The sequence below is a fragment of the Pongo abelii genome, chromosome 18, assembly GCF_028885655.2.
Source record: "Pongo abelii isolate AG06213 chromosome 18, NHGRI_mPonAbe1-v2.0_pri, whole genome shotgun sequence".
Taxonomy (NCBI): Eukaryota; Metazoa; Chordata; class Mammalia; order Primates; family Hominidae; genus Pongo; species Pongo abelii.
Genome location: NC_072003.2, coordinates 21,130,464 through 21,149,605, shown reverse-complemented (window position 1 = coordinate 21,149,605; position 19,142 = coordinate 21,130,464). Strand labels below are relative to the sequence as shown.

At 40.6% G+C, this 19,142-nt stretch overlaps 1 protein-coding gene across 7 annotated transcripts in view; it reads left to right on the top strand.

Moving 5' to 3' along the window:
- The window catches only part of LOC129050877 (ubiquitin carboxyl-terminal hydrolase 31-like), a 47,737-nt gene that overhangs the window by 7,813 nt on the left and 20,782 nt on the right, over positions 1-19,142 (top strand). For 3 of the 7 annotated variants that reach the window (XR_010137834.1, XR_010137835.1, XM_063717650.1), the window contains exons 2-6: positions 11,910-12,047; positions 13,605-13,693; positions 13,787-13,878; positions 14,528-14,643; positions 17,621-17,765. Coding sequence is in view for 4 of the 7 variants with exons in the window: in XM_063717650.1 (XP_063573720.1) it covers positions 11,910-12,047; positions 13,605-13,693; positions 13,787-13,878; positions 14,528-14,643; positions 17,621-17,765 (580 nt within the window). In the remaining 3 variants the exon portion in view is untranslated. Of the gene's footprint in view, positions 1-11,909; positions 12,048-13,604; positions 13,694-13,786; positions 13,879-14,527; positions 14,644-15,114; positions 15,186-17,620; positions 17,766-19,142 lie in introns of those variants that run through there. The other 4 variants (XR_010137836.1, XM_063717652.1, XM_063717651.1 and 1 more) reach the window with 4 other exon arrangements.

Sequence of the window (19,142 nt, the reverse complement as noted above, 5' to 3'; positions counted from 1 at the left end):
AAAAATGAGAAAGGGTCCAAAAAGAAGATACTTTTGAGTTACTTGAGTTAGTTGATTGGGTAGTTAAATACATTTTGGTGACCTGAGCTGACTCTAAACTTGGAGTCAGCAAGTCTTGGCCACTTAAGTTGTGCGGGGAAGGATGAACTATTGGTGGAATTAATCTCCACCAGAAGAGCAGCTTGAGCATTTAAGGTGAAGAACACCCCCTTTACATTACTGATGAGAGACAGATGGAGTTCCCTGAAGCCAGATCTTTGTCTCTGGTGTGTTTGCTTTCTCTAGCATCCTGGGACACTTGGGCAGGACATAGTTCTTCACATGCTGCAACTTGATCATTCTACATTGTCTGCATTCCTCCTTATTTCTCAAATAACATGCCAATTAGATAAACGGCATTTTTGTTTCTGGGCCATATTTCAGTCATAGGAAGAAATACAAATTGCAACAAAACAAAAACTGCTTAACAAGGATTTATTTAAGAGCAGATAAATTCCCTGAAGCCTCAGGGTTGGTGCAGCTGTAGTTTAGTCGTGCTTTATGTCTAACTGAGAATTGACATTTAGAATGAAGAACGTGAGCCCTGTAGGATGCTGAGTCCTATATGGGGACAAATCATTTTAAGGTACTTTGTTGAAGAAGGATTATGGGCAAAAATATTTTAAGGCTTTTTTAATCAGCTGAGGTTGAAGAATAGTGGTAACTGGCCGGGCACGGTGGCTCATGCCTATAATCCCAGCACTGTGGGAGGCTGAGGCAGGCGGCTCACTTGAGGTCAGGAGTTTGAGACCAGCCTGGCCAACATGGTAAAACCCGTCTCTACAAAAAATACAAAAATCAGCTGGGCATGGTGATATGCGCCTGTAATCCCAGCTACTTGGAAGGCTGAGGCAGGAGAATCGCTTGAACTCGGGAGGCGGAGGTCGCAGTGAGCTGAGATTGTGCCACCGCACTCCAGCCTGGGGGACAAAGTGAGACTGTCTCAAAAAAAAGAAAGAAAAAAAGAAGAGTGGTGACTTTGAAAAGTTACTTTGTTTCTCTGAGGCTAAGTTTTTTCATCCATAAATAAGAATACAGCATAGGGAATTTCCTAAGGGTGAGTTTATTTATTTTATTTTATTATTTTTTTGAGACAGAGCCTTGCAGTGTTGCCCAGGCTGCAGTGCGGTGATGCGATCTCAGTTGACTGCAACCTCCGCCTCCTGGGTTCAAGCGACCCTCCTGCCTCAGCCTCTAGAGTAGCTGGGATTACAGGCATGAGCCACTGCACCCAGCCATTAAGGGTGAATTTTATAGAAAATAACATCTATAAGCAATAAGCGTAATGCCTGATACAGTGTAAGCGCTCTATAAGTATTAACTGTTATTGTTACCCTTTGCACCAAGCATTGTATTTGCTAGGTATTGGGGAAGTAATATTGAGTAAGACATTATTCCTGTTCACTGTCTAGTGGTGCATGTGAGATGGTATGTCCTGGAGATATGAATAAAACGTAATGTAAGAAGTCATATAATGCGCTTATGACAAAGGAGCCTCCCATAAGTTTTGGTGCTTTTGGAAGTGAAACTCGAGCTTTTCCAATGTGGCTGTGTTTGTTCTCAGACTTGGCTTCACATTAGAAATAGTCATTAAAAATAAGACACACTTGAAAAAAAAATTAACAGTGGGCTGCTGCCAGGACATGGTTTTTATTTTTAACTTTCCCCAGGTAATTCTAATGTGCAGCCAGGATAGAGAACTAATGCTTTAGATATTTTCTCGTTTTCTTTCTCTTTGGCATTTTTAAGGATTGTGTGGTATCATAGGGTAATTCTTTTCTTTTTTTATTCTATTTTTCAAAACTAACATAATAGCATCTGTACAGAGTTTTAGACTTTACAAAATGCTTTTATGATCTCATTAAAGCCTTACAGTAATCCTTTTAGAAAAGCATAACTATCACCATTCCCATTTTGCAGAAAAGATGACTGAGGCTCAGAGAAGCACGTGTTAAGTAAAAAATGGTAGAAAGTTCGGGTGGAGAGACTGACACCTGTAATCCCAGCACTTTGAGAGGCTGAAATGGGAGGATCACTTGAAGTCAGGAGTTCGAGACCAGCCTGGCCAACATGGTGAAACCCCATCTCTACTAAAAATACAAAAATTAGCGGGACGTGGTGGCGTGCACCTGTAGTCCCAGCTACTTGGAGGCTGAGGCAGGAGAATTGCTTGAACCCGGGAGGTGGAAGTTGCAGTGAGCTGAGATCGCACTACTGCGCTCCAGCCTGGGCAGAGAGAGACTCCATGTCAACAACAACAACAACAACAACAAAAATAAGAAAATGAAAAAAATCAAAAGTAGTAGAATGAGAACTTGAACTCTGGTATTCATAATCCAGTCTTTCTTTTTCTACTGCATTTCTAGCAGAAAGTTTTTACCATTGTGTAAATACTTACTTGGAGGTCTTCTCTTGCTACTTGTATAATCAGTTGGGACAACTTTTGCTCCTTGTTTGTCTGGCTGAATCCACTTATAGGATATTCCTTTCACTATTTCTCCCTTTTTTCCTGGCTCTTGACCATACTTCAACCCTTAGTTTTGTGGTTTCACGAGTCAGTTATAATTTCTTGAAATGCAGTAACCATTACTCAGCCCCTTTATTATAGCCTTTTCTTTTAGGTGAGGAATGCATACTTTACTAGTCGTTATTCAGCAATGAGTCTTTGCCACTAGGTCTTTGTGGTACATATGAATTTGCTTAAAATCTGACACTAATCTTACAGCAGTGCAGATATTCTTTGCTATACAAATCTATTTCGTTCCTGAGTTTGCATCCTGAGAACTTGGATATGATGGACACCTATACTTGAGTTATCCTATGCTTGGCCCTTGTGCCTGGAAGGATCAGGAGCTCTGTACAGGTTGACCCTCCTAAATCTGACAATCTGAAATCTGAAATGCTCCAAAATTTGAAACTTTCTGAGCACTCACATGATGCTCAAAAGAAATGCTCATTGGAGCATTTTGGATTTTGAATTTTCAAATTTGGGATACTCAGCTGGTAAGTATAATACAAATAATCAGAAATCTGAAAAAAATATGAACTCTGAAATACCTATGGTTCTGAACATTTTGGATAAGGGATACTCAACCTGTACCAGGAATAACATGCTTTTCTCTGTGGCCAAATGTGAACAGAGTCCAAGGAATGTGTGTGGCATTTGCTCCTGTCCTCATCAGGTTGTCTTTCCATCCTGGATGGAAGCCCCCTTTCCCTGTGCCTCATTTCTCTCTCCTCTCCCACCAAGGTCCCCTGCTTATCTTTCTGAGGAGGGAGAGCTGTTTGAAGGGTGTGGTGGAGGGCATTCCAGCCCTAGGGGAAGTACATATGAAAGCCTAGAGGCCTTAGGGTCCCTTTCAAGGGGCTGTTGCCCCAGCCAGCAAATATTAGGGGCCTCTCAGTCTTATTTGTCTCCTCTCCCCTCAGAGGAGAAGATAAGGAGGAAGAATAGATGAAGGGCACAGAAGGCCCTATTTATTCTGTGTCCTAGTATGTCATACTATTGCATGGACACTATATTACCATTTTTTCATGAGTCGTATCTGTTTTTACAGTGTTCATCTATTTGTACAAATTTTATCCCTTATGTTTTAGCTAATTATTCTTCATCAACTTAGTAGGCGTCCTGAAAGTAAAATTCAAACGATGAAACTTTTCTCAAGACAAGCGCTTATTATTTTATTTCCAGCAGCAGCCCATAAGCCAGATTTCACTTTTAGATACTACCCAGCTGTTTGCATTTCATCTATTTCTTTTTCTAAAAATGTAAATACTATTGTCCTCCTGAGTTCTTCTGTTTTTGTTTGTTTGTTTTTGTTTTTGTCCGTGATCACTGGAAACAAATTTTGTGTTTCTTCTGGCATAGAATCAAAGAAAGTGGGCAATGATTGGGTTTGATGAGTCTTGCAAGCTACCCTTCTTCCCAAAAGAGAAGTCCAACTCCCGATCATTCATGTCAGACCAGTATTGCCACATCCATTTCCCATGGGTGGAAGTCACCAGTGACCGACCGTTGCTTTTTCTTCTTCTTCCTGGAGTTAGGTGAAGGATGTCTTGGACCAGTCAGTATCTTTTCCCTGGAGCCCGGGATGCTTCAGCCTCTTTACTAGGGCTCTACAGGAAGAAAGACCCTCATGTCTAATTTTATGGCTCTTTTCTTTTCTGACCCATGTTTCCAACTCTTTTTTTTTTTTTTTTCTTTAAGGGAAAAAAATAAAAACATTCTCTCTTTGAAGGGTAAGGAGAAATTTTATGAAACTTGAAAACCCGGTAAGTGTTTTGCCTTTTACTTTATTATTTAGTAACTATATGCTAAGGATCATCCCAACTGAGGGGAAAATAGGAGCAGGGGTCAAACTTGTTTATAGTAGGATGTACAGGATTTAAGCCAGGAGACCAAGAGACTCAGTTTAATATTTTTTTCCAAACAGAAACACTATACCCAAATTCTGTAAAATAGACACAAATATGTAAGATTAATTTTAAGAAGGTGCATGTTATTTTTTCTTTTCTTTTCTATTTTTTTTTATTTATTTTAAATAGAGACAGGGTCTCGATATGTTGCCCAGGTTGGTCTAGAACTGGGCTCAAGCCATCCTCCTGCCTTGGCCTCCCAATGTGCTGAGATTACAAGCATAAGCCAGCACACCTGGCCCACATTCTGTTTTCTATAGAAATGACATCAATAATTTCTCAGATTGTAGCAATGCTTCTATTTACAGAGGACATTGATAATCAACTTTTTCAAAACTGCAAACATACAGAAAGATTAATTTAGGACATCAAATAAACTAAGGTTTAATTATGAAAAAAGATCGTAAAAGGCAAATCAAAGCAACATCAGATGTGACCAAAAACGTATACCAGATCACTTGCCGGGACTCTTGGGGAAGGGCTTGGGTGAAGATTTGGGATGCAGGGGTCTCATCTGCTCATTTGGTGAACCAGGATTCGAATCACAGGTTCAGTGAGTTGCCTCTGATAACCAGTGGTTTGTGGCAGAGCCGGAGCTTGAGCTTAGGATTCTTGACTCCTACTGCTTTTCTTTTTTCTGTGATACATACTAAAGGATTGGCCATTAGATTCTTCTGTGTTTTGTTTTGTCTGGGGAAGAGGTAAGATAAGTAGTCCCCTGGGTATCTGCAGTGGGAATAAGTTACCATTGTGAGGGGTAAAAAGAGGCAGAAGAGGACCTTTTGTGTTTGTGTATTGAGATTTTCTTTTCCTTAAATTTCCTTTAGGGTCTGATATAGTGATTTAGGGTGGGGTTGACCCAGAATGGTTTTTGCCCTAGTTATGAGGATTGTGGACGTTCTGTTACCTGTTTGGTTGTGCCCAACAAACATGTTGTTGAGCAGCATTGGCACTCTGCCTTAGAACACAGCAGTTGGTGGATAAGTGTGGATGAGTTGAAGTGATAGTGGACAGAAGCGTAAATAAATTTAATGCAGTCTTGATAACTGAACGTACTCTCCACCCTGAAATCTGAATGGATGCTGTGTATAAAATATCTGCTTTGAAATGTGAGGAAGAGTTTGATTTCAGTTAATTTGTTAGGAATGTCTATGCTGAAACTTTTTTTTTTTTTTCTATTTTTTCCCCATTGGGAGTCAATTAAGAGAGAGGATTCAGAACAGAAGCTTGCTGTACTTCTGACAGTTTGTGTGGCCCAACTCTATGCTATGAGATTGTCATTACCCCTGTTACACGTAAGAGCTCCTCTTGGCAGTTGTCCTCTACTTTCTTTACAAAATAAACTCAAAAAACCAGGTTCCCTGCTTTCCTATCACTAGTTTATCTGCATCCAGGACTATCTTTACCTCCTTCTCTTCCATCTCTCCTACCTACCTTCTGTTTAAGGCCAGTTCCTCTGCAGCCTCTTTTAAATCAATCTCTCCTTTTCCCCTTACCAAAGAATCACCTTTTTTTTTTTTTTTTTTTTTGAGTAAGGGTCTTGCTCCATTGCCCAGGCTGGAGTGCAGTGATGCGATCTCAGCTCACTGCAATCTCCACCTCCCAGGTTCAAGCAACTCTCCTGCCTCAGTCGCCTAAGTAGTTGGGATTACAGGCGCCCACCACCACGCCTGGCTAACTTCTGTATTTTTAGTAGAGATGGGGTTTCACCATGTTGGCGAGGCTGATGTTGAACTCCTGACCTCAGGTCATCCACCCACCTCAGCCTCCCAAAGTGCTGGGATTACAGGTTTGAGCCACTGTACCCAGCCTGAAGAATCATCTTTATTCAGATATCTCCTTTCTGTTAGCTCCTTCCCTTAGCCTGTGGGTCCCTCTGCTCCTGAAGGTCCCCTCCAGATGGTCACAGCATCTTTCCTCCATCCTTTTATAACTGAGCTCCTTGGTGATGAAGAATGATCTCTGGCAGTCATTCAAACCCTTGCCTTGTTTCTTTTAACCCTCTCTGATAAATATTCTGCTTCATTGAGATTACATGAGCAAGCAGCCTCTTAATTTGCTATTCTAGAGGATCTGCCTCAGAGCCTGCCTGACTTGCCTTTTCTGCAGTAGTTTTCATTGTTGCTTCCGCCTCCGTGGAGGTTTCTCTGTCCTCACTTGTATGATGCCACTCTCTCTCTCCTGGCTGCCACCTCTTTGCTTCTTCACGGGCAGCTTTTCTGTGACCTTTTCCAGTGTTCAAGATTCTGTCCCGGCTGCTTCCTCTTCTTACCAGATGTTCCCTGGGTTCTGTCTCATGTGATAGGCGTGTGCTGCTCTGATTCAAATTTCCAGCTCAAATCTGTTTCCCGAGCACCAGATTTAACCTCACTTGGGATCATGTTGATACCTCAAATGCAGCTTGTTCAAAACTGTGGTCCCCTAATCTCTTCCTCTGTTCCTGGTTCATTACCTACTTAAGTCAGAAATGGGAGACCTTGGTGTCATCTGCTTTCCTCTTTCGATCCGTCAGTATAGTGACACCTACATGTTTGTCTTACATCCCGAGTCAACCAAGGTTTCATTAGTGCTAATGATGTTTTTTATCAATTCTTTTTTTTGGGGGGGACGGAGTTTCACTCTTGTTGCCCAGGCTGGAGTGCAATGGCGTGATCTCGGCTCACCACAACCTCCACCTCCCGGGTTCAAGCAATTCTCCTGCCTCAGCCTCTTGAGTAGCTGGGACTACAGCCATGCACCACCATGCCCGGCTAATTTTGTATTTTTAGTAGAGACGGGATTTCTCCGTGTTGGTCAGGCTGGTCTTCAACTCCCGACCTCAGGTGATCTGCCCACCTCAGCCTCCCAAAGTGCTGGGATTACAGGTGTGAGCCACCGCACCCGGCTATTCATTTTTTTAAAATTAGGAAATCTTCTCTTCTGTAGCTCACATTCTTCCATTATACATACTAATGCCTTTGGTTTTGATTCTTCTAAATGAGGGGAACATAAGGCCATAAGCCAAACCATTTCAAGATGGAATAAGATTTTTTTTAAATTATTTTTCTTTTTATTGAGATGGAGTTTCACTCTTCTCTCCTAAGCTGGAGTGCAATGGTGCGTTCTCAGCTCACTGCAACCTCCGCCTCCCGGGTTCAAGCATTTCTCCTGCCTCAGCCTCCCAAGTAGCTGGGATTACAGGCATGTGCCACCACGCCCGACTAATTTTGTGTTAGTAGAGACGGAGTTTCACCATGTTGGTCAGGCTGATTTTGAACTCTTGACCTCAGGTGATCCACCTGTCTCAGCCTCCCAAAGTGCTGGGATTACAGGCGTGAGCCACCATGCCTGGGCCGTTTACATATATATAATGCTAAAGGGAGATAGACATGAAGACTGAGGAAAAAGCACTTGGATTTGGTGATTTAGTGGGGAGGTTTTGTACCGTGGTGAAGACTTCCCATCACGCCTGTTCTTCCTTGTGTACCTGTTTCTGAGATGGCATCCAGTGGTCCCTTCCAGGTATTTGAAACTTTGTTGCTATCAGGATCCTTCTCCCTTGCTCATTTTATTCAGTAAGTTGTGTCAGTGACACCTCCGTATTCTCTGTGATATCCGTTTGTTTTTTTCCTCCCGAATCTGAATCTCAAGATCTATAAATGAATATTTTCTTGTTGATTCACATCAAACTGATCATCAGATTGTGATGCAAATCGCAAATCTGTTCCTTCTTTTCACCTCTGTTATCGTTGTCTTAATTGGAATATAGTAGACAGTTTTTTGTTCTCTGGCCTCCTTTATCATTCGTCAACATTTCACACTGTTGATCACCCTTTTGTTCATGAAGCTCTCTTCATTTGACTCTTAGACACCATTCTCCTGATTTTCTCACTACATCTTTGATGGTGTTTTTCTTGGGCTTCTTTGAGCCCCCCACCTAAGTATAGGTTACCTCTGCATTCTGTCCTCTGGCTCGATCTCTTATAGATGATGTCTGGGCACTCTCAGCCTTAGTTGAGGTTTCTACCACCACCCATCTGTTGAATTCCAAATCTTTGTCCTTAGCACAGACTCCTCCAGTGAGCCCACAGATCTGTATTTTTCAGTTGTTTACCAGATACCTTCCATTCAGAGGTTCCATAGAACTTTAGCTACAATGGATTCGAAAGGGGGGACTCATTCTGGGAACTCTTTCCTGGACTTCCTCCTTTTTTATTTTCTATCTTGATGCAGGGTACTACCAGTTGCTCATCATCTAGGTAAGACACCTGAGTGACATTAATGCCTCCTTCCTCCCTCTCCACATTCATTAGGTCACAAATCGTATTGATTCTACCACTCAGATTCCTAAATCTCCCAAATCTGCCTTCCCATTCTGTCCTCACTGCTTTAGCTTAGACTGTCATTATTTCTTGCCTCTTTAGTTTGTTTCCTAACTACTCTCCCATTGTGCAGTTGCCTCCCCTGCTTTCTCTCTTTTTAATTTTTATTTATTTATTTATTTATTTATTTTGAGATAGAGTCTCGCTCTGTCATCCAGGCTGGAGGGCAGTGGCATGATCTTGGCTCACTGCAAGCTCTGCCTCCCGGGTTCACACCATTCTCCTGCCTCAGCCTCCCAAATCACTAGGACTACAGGCGGGCACTACCACGCCTGGCTAATTTTTTGTATTTTTAGTAGAGACGGGGTTTCACCATGTTAACTAGGATGGTCTCGATCTCCTGACCTCGTGATCCACCCTCCTTGGCCTCCCAAAGTGCTGGGATTACAGGTGTGAGCCACTGCACCCGGCCCCCTGATTTGTCTTTACTCCCATATATAATATGGCTAAAATTTGAGTGCTGGTTATATCTCATTTACAAGTGAAATATTTGGCATGCATTCTCAAAATCTGTTCATCACACTGAGTCATTATTATCCATTTTACTTTGGAGGAGAGTAGTACCAGGCCTCACAAATAGGAAGTGGGGCAACAGAGATCTGAACTCAGGCTGTATGCTCCAGAGCCCATGATCTTAATTTACCATTTCATTTATGGCTCCCTGTGCCATGTTTGAGTGGCCTTTAAAATCTTTCCTGAGCTGGCATCTGACTTTACTGTTTCATATCCTCCTACTCTGCCTAATCTGTTTACTGTTTGATCTCCTCCCATTCTGTCTAGTAGATCTGGAATTTCAGGCCTATTTCTACCTTGTTGGTCTTCCTTGAAGGTGTCATATTGTACCTTTGTGTGTTTGTGCATGTTGCTTCCTCAGCCTTGAATCCCTGCCTCTTTATCTTCAAGGCCCAGCTCAAATGACATCTCCTGGAAGGGTTTCTTGTCTATTAGTTAACACCACCATCCTCTTACTTCTTAATTAGCCTCTCTTCTTTTCCCATGATACACATATACACAACTGCCATATATATATTTATAGAAAGTTTGTAAATATATATATTCGTATTTAAATAAACTTTTAGGATAGTTTTAGATTTACAGAAAAGTGGCAAAGGTAGCATAGAGTTTCCATGAAGCCCATACTCAGTTTCCCTTTTGTTAATATCCTATGTCACTGTAGTGCATTTGTTATAAGTAAGAAGCTAACACTGGTACATTACTGTTGATTAAATTTGATACTTTATTCAGGTTTCCCCAGTTATTCTCTTGTGCCTTTTTTCTGTTCCAGGCTCCCATGGGATAACACATTACATTTAGTCATCACATCATCTTAGTCTCTTCTGGTCTGTGATTGTTTCTCAGACTTTCCTTATCCTTGAAGACCTTGATAGTTTTGAGAAGCACCAGTCACATTTTTTTTTTTTTTTTGCAGAATGTCCCTCAGTTTGGGTTTTGTCTGATGTTTTCCTTATGATTAGACTGAGGCCATGGGTTTTTGGGAGGAAGACCAGAGGTAAAATGTTCTTTTCATCACATATCAAGTGCACATGCTAGCAACGTGACTTACCACTGATGATGTCAACCTTGCCCAGCTCTCTGAAGCAGTGTTAGTTACTGTGTTAGTAACCATAAGTTACTTTCTACTCCTCTTTCCATTCTCCTGTCTCTGGAAGTAAGTCACTATCCCAAACCGCACTCAAGGTGTAGGGGTGGTAAGCTTTACCTCCTGGAGGGGGGATTATTGATATAAATTATTTGGAATTCCTCTGTAAGGAAGATTTGTCTCTTCTCCCTATTTATTCATTCAGTCATTTAATTATATCAATTAATACTTTTTTATACTTTGGGTTATAACCCAATATTGTTTATTCTGTTGATCAGATTGTTCCAGCTTTGGCTGTTGGGAGTTCTTTTAGATTGGTTCCTGTGTCCCATTGACGACGTGTCCCCTGTCCCAATGTCGTTGAATCGGCCATTTCTCCAAGGTGCCCTAGTTTTATATTGGAAAATGGTATTAGAAACCAAGATATGGGCACTGATGTGCACATTGTTACTGGGGTGTCACTACTTCTTCGCCTTTCAGTGTACAGATATATGGATGTGAACCCAAGTTTATATAAATATCTGTAATTATTTATCTGTTCATCTCTATGTTAAGCTAAATAGGAGTTTATACTAACTTCAGCTGATTCATTGCCTTCCCTCCTTGCTTATCTGTAACTTCCCTCTCTGACTATGAGAAACTTGGCATCCATCACCACCATCCCATTAACTACACTGTAAGCGTGGACTTTCTCCCTGTCCCCCTCACTAGGCTGTTAGTATCTTAGACACTTATTAAATCTTTGTTGATGAGTGATGAATCTTGAAGCTGTTATGTATCTTACCTAATAAAAGTTTAGCATTTTAGCAAAAGCAATGTAAATCAGTCTTGTAAAGTTTGAAACAAAACTTTTAACTGCTTTGTTATGTAACATGTATTCATTGTAGAAAATATGAAAAGTGAGAAGGAAAAAAAGCAACTGTTACTCTATCACCCAGAGATAATACTTAATATGTAGGTATGTGTTATTTTAGAACTTTTTCTTTGTATGTATATGTCTACACCCCCCTAAACGATTTTTACAAGAATACATTCACATTTCACACTACTTATTTATAACCTTTTTTCACTTAATATAGTGTTTCTTAAGGATGTCATGTAGTTGTATCGTAATTTAACTGTCTTTACTTAAGTTTCAGCTCCTCCTACTCTTAACCAATTCTCTTTTTTAAGATGTCCAAGTTATTACCAATTATTTGCTTTTATAAACCCTGATTAATATTTTCTTAGAAGTCTTGACAGGCTGTTCTGATGATTTCTTTAGATACACTCCTAAAAGTAGAATTGCTGGAGTAAGTGTATTTTAAGGGTTCTGGTACATGTTTCTAGGGGTGAGGTTTTTACACTGGCATCTGTTTTTACTTTTCACTCCTTCTGGGAAGTACTCTCTAACACCCTTGAGATCTTGCATCCCTTTTGGGATTATGAATAAATAGTTTTTCTTTAAAGCCAGGAACTCACAGCTGTTCATGCTGATTTATTTACCTGCATAGACTATTGTGTCAAAGAATGCACTGCAGTACCGGGGAAATTCCCAGCATGATGCCCAGGAGTTTCTGCTGTGGCTTTTGGACCGAGTTCATGAAGACCTCAACCATTCAGTGAAGCAGAGTGGCCAGCCTCCTCTGAAGGTAAGGACGCGTGCTCCCCTAGGGCAGTCAGCTAGCCATGAGAGTGTGTAGATTTTTCTACTGAGGACTTGTTGCATTGCGTTAATACAATGAAATTGACTAAGCTCTGGGTGAGTATAAGATTCAATGGCTACTTAAAGGACATTTCATTTTGTTTACTACTGTGCTGGCAGTGTGAGATACAAGAGCTGTTGTCCCCAAGGAATTTATAGTCTAATGAGAGGGGAAACATTTGCATGTATGATGAGCTTCAGATTAAAAAAAGTGATTCCATTTCACTAAACTGTTTTTAAAGCAGAATATGTTTGCTTTCTATTCTAGTAAGACACATACTCTGTAGTTCACTGGAATGAATACACAATCATAAAGGAAACGTATGTATTTTCTCTGCTGTTGGGATTGGATTTGACCATAGGAGCCCCAGAATGTTCTTATTGAGAAACATAGCAATTAATTCTTAATTTTATACATATAGTCTTACAAATATGGATAAAATGACTTATATAATGGAAAAAATTTAGACTAAAGGGTTGCTTCCCTTGGGCAGCTTTTAAAGTTTTTGATAATTCTGCTCTGTACTTCAAATTTTAAATTTCTAAGTTTGGTAAGTTGTTAAATTATTCTGATTCAAGGTCCTTTTGTGCCTGAACACTCTATTCTGTCATATGACTGTATGCGTGTGGCTGACGCTCCCACCAAATTGAGACATCCTCAAGGTCAGGCACTGGGTCTTATTATCTTTGTATCCTAATGTTCTGTACAGTGCTTCTCTGCATGTGGTAGCAGGTGCTCAGTAACTAATTGTTAGGCGGAGGGACATGAAAAGTTAAATACAACATGAAGTAGAGTGTGATTAGGCATCAACATACACAGCACAACTAATAGGTACTAGGGAATTTAGGCATGGGAAGCATTAGTACTTTTTTTTTTTTGAGACAGACTTTCGCTCTTGTTGCCCAGGCTGGAGTGCAATGGCGCAATCTCGGCTCACCACAACCTCTGCTTCCTGGGTTCAAGTGATTCTCCTACGTCAGCCTCCTGAGTAGCTGGGATTACAGGCATGTGCCACCACAGCCGGCTAATTTTGTATTTTTAGTAGAGATGGGGTTTCTCCATGTTGGTCAGGCTGGTCTCGAACTCCCGACCTCAAGTGATCCACCCACCCCGGCCTCTCAAAGTGTTGGGATTACAGGCATGAGCCACTGTGCCCGGCCAGGATTAGTACTTTTAAAGTGGTTGGGGATTACTTCTTAGAGGAGATTGGGATGGGGGCTTTGAGAATTGGAGGGAAACTGGAGCATCCTGGGGAAGGGGAGCTGCCCGGCTGAGTGCTGTGCAGAGACGATCGCTGGCAGAGTCTGTGTGAGGGGATGAGTCCACGCGACCCACATCCTACCTGCTGTGTTCTGGCTCCTTTAGCAGGTGCCCGTCACTGAAGTATCTGCACTTGATGCATAGCTTGTAAAGGAAGTCAAGGTCATTTGTGATTCTCTAGCTTCATCTTCAACCAAGAATTGGTGTTTCTAGTCTGTGAAATTGTACTTTCTTTTTTTTTAGCCACCGTCAGAGACTGATATGATGCCTGAGGGACCGTCTTTTCCTGTCTGTAGCACTTTTGTACAAGAACTCTTTCAAGCCCAATATAGGTATGAGAAAATCAGATGTTTCCACTTATTTTGTTTACCTGACATCGTTCTGGGTGATTTTAATGTGAAGCGTCTTACCTTTTTGTTTTGAAGATCTTCTTTGACGTGTCCTCATTGTCAGAAACAGAGCAACAGTTTTGATCCTTTCCTTTGCATTTCTTTGCCAATTCCTCTACCCACACAAGGTAAGAATGGATTTAGTAAAATGAAGACTGTATTTTCTTATGGTATCCCTTTTCCTCTGTAGGCTCCTATTAGGTCTTCTTACTTATTTAGACAGGTAATGGGATTAATAATGGGATTGAATACAGTCATTGCTACAACCTTACAAGAATAAATGCCCTCCTGAGTTTGCAGGGTGAGCAGGCACATGAGGCAAGCAGGGGCTGTGTAGTCTGGCCCGGTTTGTCATCCACACATAGTATCGGGGGATGGGGAGGGCTGCTGAGTGACTTCAGGATTCTCTAGAGACCTTACTTTACATTTCCTGTTTCTTAGTTGCTTTATTTTGAACAATTTCTCAACATTTCCAGGAGTTATGCTGTTCTAAAGAAAATACAAAGCACAGAATCAAGTGTAGATATATTTTTGTTTGGTTCATAGAATGTTCATTTTATGAAGATTGCCTTTTCCAAAGATCTCGATGATTGATAGTTCTGCTTAGAGCCAAGTGAAATTTTTCCATTTGGGCTTCCGAGTAACAGTGTGGGTTAGCTTTAGTTTTTTGTTGATTTCATCTCAGGTTTATTTTGCATCTTCTGTATTTTAGTTGAAATAAGTGACTAATGAGAAGATCTGACTTTGATCTGTACAAGCCTCTCTATGTCACTGTAGTGTATCAAGGCAAATGTTCTCACTGCATGAGGATTGGTGTGGCCGTACCTCTGTCTGGGACTGTTGCCAGACTTCGGGAAGCAGTGTCTATGGAAACAAAGATCCCCACTGATCAGGTAATAAGTCTGCTAAGACCAGTTACACATGAGCCACAAAAGTATTGCTTTCTGTTCTCTTAGGATTTTTTATAGTTCTTTGCCAAGTATGGTTGGATAGAGATTTAAAACCAGTTGCATTTAGAGTTGAGGGAAAAAAATCAAGACCCCAAAGACTAAAATGTATAGGGAAACTTTTCATGTTTCATTTAATGGTGTATGTAATTTTAAAAGAAGCTGTGACTTTACACCAAGACCTTCTTGTAGCTTTGTTCATAAGGTATAATTACTTAACCCTTCTTAAATCATTCCTGTGGATGTGTATGTGGGCACTGGAGCATCCTCACAGTGTTTGATACTCAAAGAGGCTTTGAAAACTTAAGCAGTGACACTAGAAAACCCTTTCCCATTGTGGTGATAAGAGTGGATATCTTGCTAGTACCGTGTTCTGTATGTAATAGATGTTCAATACGTTTTGTTTTCTCATTACAGCTGGACCAGAGTCTCTTACCTTGTTTAGAGAAGAGAAAGGGAAGTTGTGCCCATGCCGCATCCCTTTTGGGGTAAATGTTTGATAAGCAGTTATGTTGAAATTTACCAAAAATACTTTTGACCTGTTTGGACTTGACATGTTTTTGCAGATAGCTTTTACTCAATTTACTATTATTATTTTATCTGGAAAAACATTCCTTATTTAAGATTTATTAAGGAAAGATGACTCAGTAGCTAAATTGCTCTCCCTAGGTAGTAGCTTCTGGAAGCTACTGTGTAATCCCTGGACTAATAAAGGTGTTTTGTACTTCGGCCTCATGTGGCCTCATTTGGGAAGTTACCACAGTAAAACAAACACAGCCAGCAGTGTTGCCCTAATATGGCAAATATCTCATATTTTTGCAGGCCAAGTACTGGCATGTTGATAAAATGTTCATATTCTTTCCTACTCTGAAAAGCCCGTTGGCTCTTTCTTCCCTTCAGGATGAGGGAAAGGCAGAAAGGGAGGGAGCGAGGCTTCGGTGGTGTCCAGGGCAAATCTGGTTGCAGCTTTAGAGCTTCCAGCACTGTCTGGCTCCTTTTGCATGTGGTTTAAATTGGTGAAATAATTACAAGTTTGCTGTTGACCTCAGTTTGCTGAAGAGAGTGAATTTTACTTGCATGTTCACCGGCAGAAAAACAACATGGTCATTAAATTCATTAGAAGGAAAATGTGCCAGGAACATTTTTGCTGGACTATTTGTAGAATATACCACCAACCCCTTTTACCTGGTAGATTCACAGAATGTTAGTGCTGGTAGAGGGGACCTCAGGGGTCCAGTCCAACTCCCTTATTTGAAAGAGGCTCAGAAAAGCCGTGGGACTTGTTCAGGTTTGCAGGGCTGGTTGGTGACAGGCCGAACTGGAACCTGCATACCCAATCCAGTGCTTTTTCACTAGACAGCACGGCTGAGCATATAATGAAGTCTTTAAATGTCTCCCGTGTTCTCCTCTCCATCTTTTGTTTTTCTGTTTTGTTTGTTTGTTTGTATGTATGTATGTATGGATTGTTTGAGACAGGGTCTCACTCTGTTGCCCAGGCTGGAGTGCATTGGTGCAATCATGGCTCACTGCAGCCTCAACCTTGTGGGCTCAAGCAGTCCTCCCACCTCAGCTTCCCAAGTAGTGGGGATTGTAGGCGCATGCCACCACACCCAGCTGATTTTTGTATTTTTCATAGAGATGAGGTTTTGGCATGTTGCCCAGGCTGGTCTTGAACTCCTGGCCTCAGCAGTCCTTCTGTCTTGGCCTCCCAAAGTGCTGGGATTACAGGCTTGAGCCGCCATGCCTGTCCTGTTTTTCTGTTTTATTGTAAAATAACCATTTCTTGAAATATAACAGAAAGAGGAAGTATCTCATACTAGGTATCTTAATGCTAAGGGTTACTAACTTTAATACTATGTTATATAGTATTCATTTAGATTTTTTCCATGCATATATACATTATTTTATATAAGTAGAGTCATTTACACATATTATTTTTACCTTGCTTTGTATTTAGATTTTTGCATGTTAGTGCAAATATATATAGTTTATTCTTTTTAGTAGCTTTATAATTCCAGTAAGGCTATACTACGTTTAATTAGTTAGTATTTTTGGACATTTGAGTTGATTTTTTTTTTCAATACAAATATCCATGGTTTAGGCTTGAAAAATAGAAAATTAAATGATATGGGAGAAAGCCTCAGAGTCAGATGTGGACTCTGTCCTCGACATGAGGCTGAATCGTTGTAGAACTTTAGGCAAGTCTCTTGGCGTCTCTTCTTTCAGTGAAATGGAGGTTAGACATTGTGATCTCCTGGTTCTCTTCTACATTAAAACTTAGAGAAACTCTGGAGTTAAGAGTCATGGAGTTCTGCATCAGGGTACAGGTTTCCCTCAGTGTCCATGGGATTGGTTGTAGGAACCCTTGCACTAGGATACCAAAATCCACAGTGCTTTAATCCCTTTTATAACATGGCACAGTATTTGCATAGAACCTAAGCATATCATCCTGTATACTTTATTTATTTTTACTTTTTATTTTATGGATACATAATAGTTGTACCTCCAATATACTTTAAATCATCTCCAGATAACTTACAATACTTAATACAGTGTAAATGTTATGTAAATAGTTGTTATGCTATATTGTTTAGGGAATAATGACAAGAAAAAAAGACTGTTCAGTATACATTCAATCATCCTTTTTTTTTCTTCTGAATATTTTTGATCTGCAGTTGGTTGAATCCACAGATGTAGCACCCACAGATATGGAGGGGTGACTGTATATTGTTATATAATTACAGAGGATACTGTGCTTCCAGGATTCTCTCATTAAAGGCAAATAAAGTGGGCTCTGCGAGATGTTTCAGAGCTCTCTCAGACCACTGCCAGTCCTGATGGTCTGGAGAAGTTCATAGAATTGGGAGATCAATTAGTATCGAATTTCCAGTTACCCAACTGTTTACATTTTTCCTATTTTTAGATTGTGTTAACAGAAATGTACTATGATGGGTTCCATTGTTCCTTTTGTGATACAGACGACCTGGAAACAGTCCATGAAAGTGACTGTATTTTTGCCTTTGAGACTCCCAAAATATTTAGGCTTGAAGGAATTCTCAGTCAAAGAGGTAAATGAGCTCCTGTTTCCATAATGCCACCTGGGTTTGCAGGTTTAACTATAGTCTACCCTTTTAGTTGTCTATTATATAATGATATACATTTTTTTTTAATTGTGGTAAAATACACATAATTTTTTTATGATGGTATAATGGTAAAAATCTTACAGTAATATTTTCCTAGAAGAAGGCAGCTCTTACTGTTTTAGGCAAAGATATATCCATAGTTTAGTTGGGAAAACCTCTTATTGAGATTCAGGACTGACTGTGACCTCCTTTAAGTAGCCTTTTTGGCATCTTATCATGACATTCAGGAGGATATACTATGCCATAGGTTGTTTTTTTTTTTCTTTTTAATTTTGCTATCACCTCTTAAGATTCTGACATTTTTGCTATAGAATGTTTTCTTGGTACCTGCTTTTAAGAAATTTGCATGTAACTCTTCATTGATAGGCAGCAAAATGAAGTAAAGCCCTGGACAGTAGTGTTCCTCTTACTGTGGTTTGGGCTGTGATTTGGAACTTAGCTTGTCTCCTCACTGTGCCTGGAGTTACGGGGTTATTCTGATTTTAAGAGTTACCAAGCAACTCAGACTTTGCTCCTGGCCACAGCATTCTTCAGGGTTCCTCCTAGGGCTCCTCTTCTTTTGCTCTACCCTAGTGGTTGTTAATGCATCAGTATTACCTGGGAACTGGTTAGAAATGCAAATTCTTGGTCCCTACTCCACACCTAGTAAAGGAGAAACTCTGGTAAAGAAGCCCTTTAGGTAGGTGATCATGATGCAAGCTAAAGTGAGAACCGCCGCTCTTATCAGGATTTTCCATGCCTTGATTTTTTGAACTGAATTCCCCCCCAGCCTCAACTTTTCTTTTGATTCCAGTTCCATTCCTTGACTTCCACCTCCCTACTGGAATTTCGACTTAGAAATCCTACAGGTGTCTTACCCTTAGCATTTCTTTCTTAGATTGGTTGCTCCTGCATTTTTTCTAGAAATAATGGCACTACTATCCTCTTCTTCACTCAAACTGGATCCAAGCTTGATAACTTCTCCTTCAAAACTCTCATAGAGCTGTTGACACACACTGCATTTTTCGCCTTTATTCTACTGCCACTGACATAGTTCAGGCCAGTCCCAACTGAGCTTTTCCAGTAAGTTTTTATCTTTACCACTGAGCTTTCTCCTTTCTAGTTATTTCTCCACAGACTTACTCTAATACACAGTTCTGATCATGTTACATGCTATTGATTTACCAGTGATTCCCCTTTTCTAAGATCAAATCTAAACACCTTGGAAGGAGCATAACGCCCTCCTCCCCTGCCATGATTTGGTCCTTGCCTTTCTTTCCAGTCTCTCTACTCCCATTTCCTCTCCTTCCTCAGGTCTTCTCT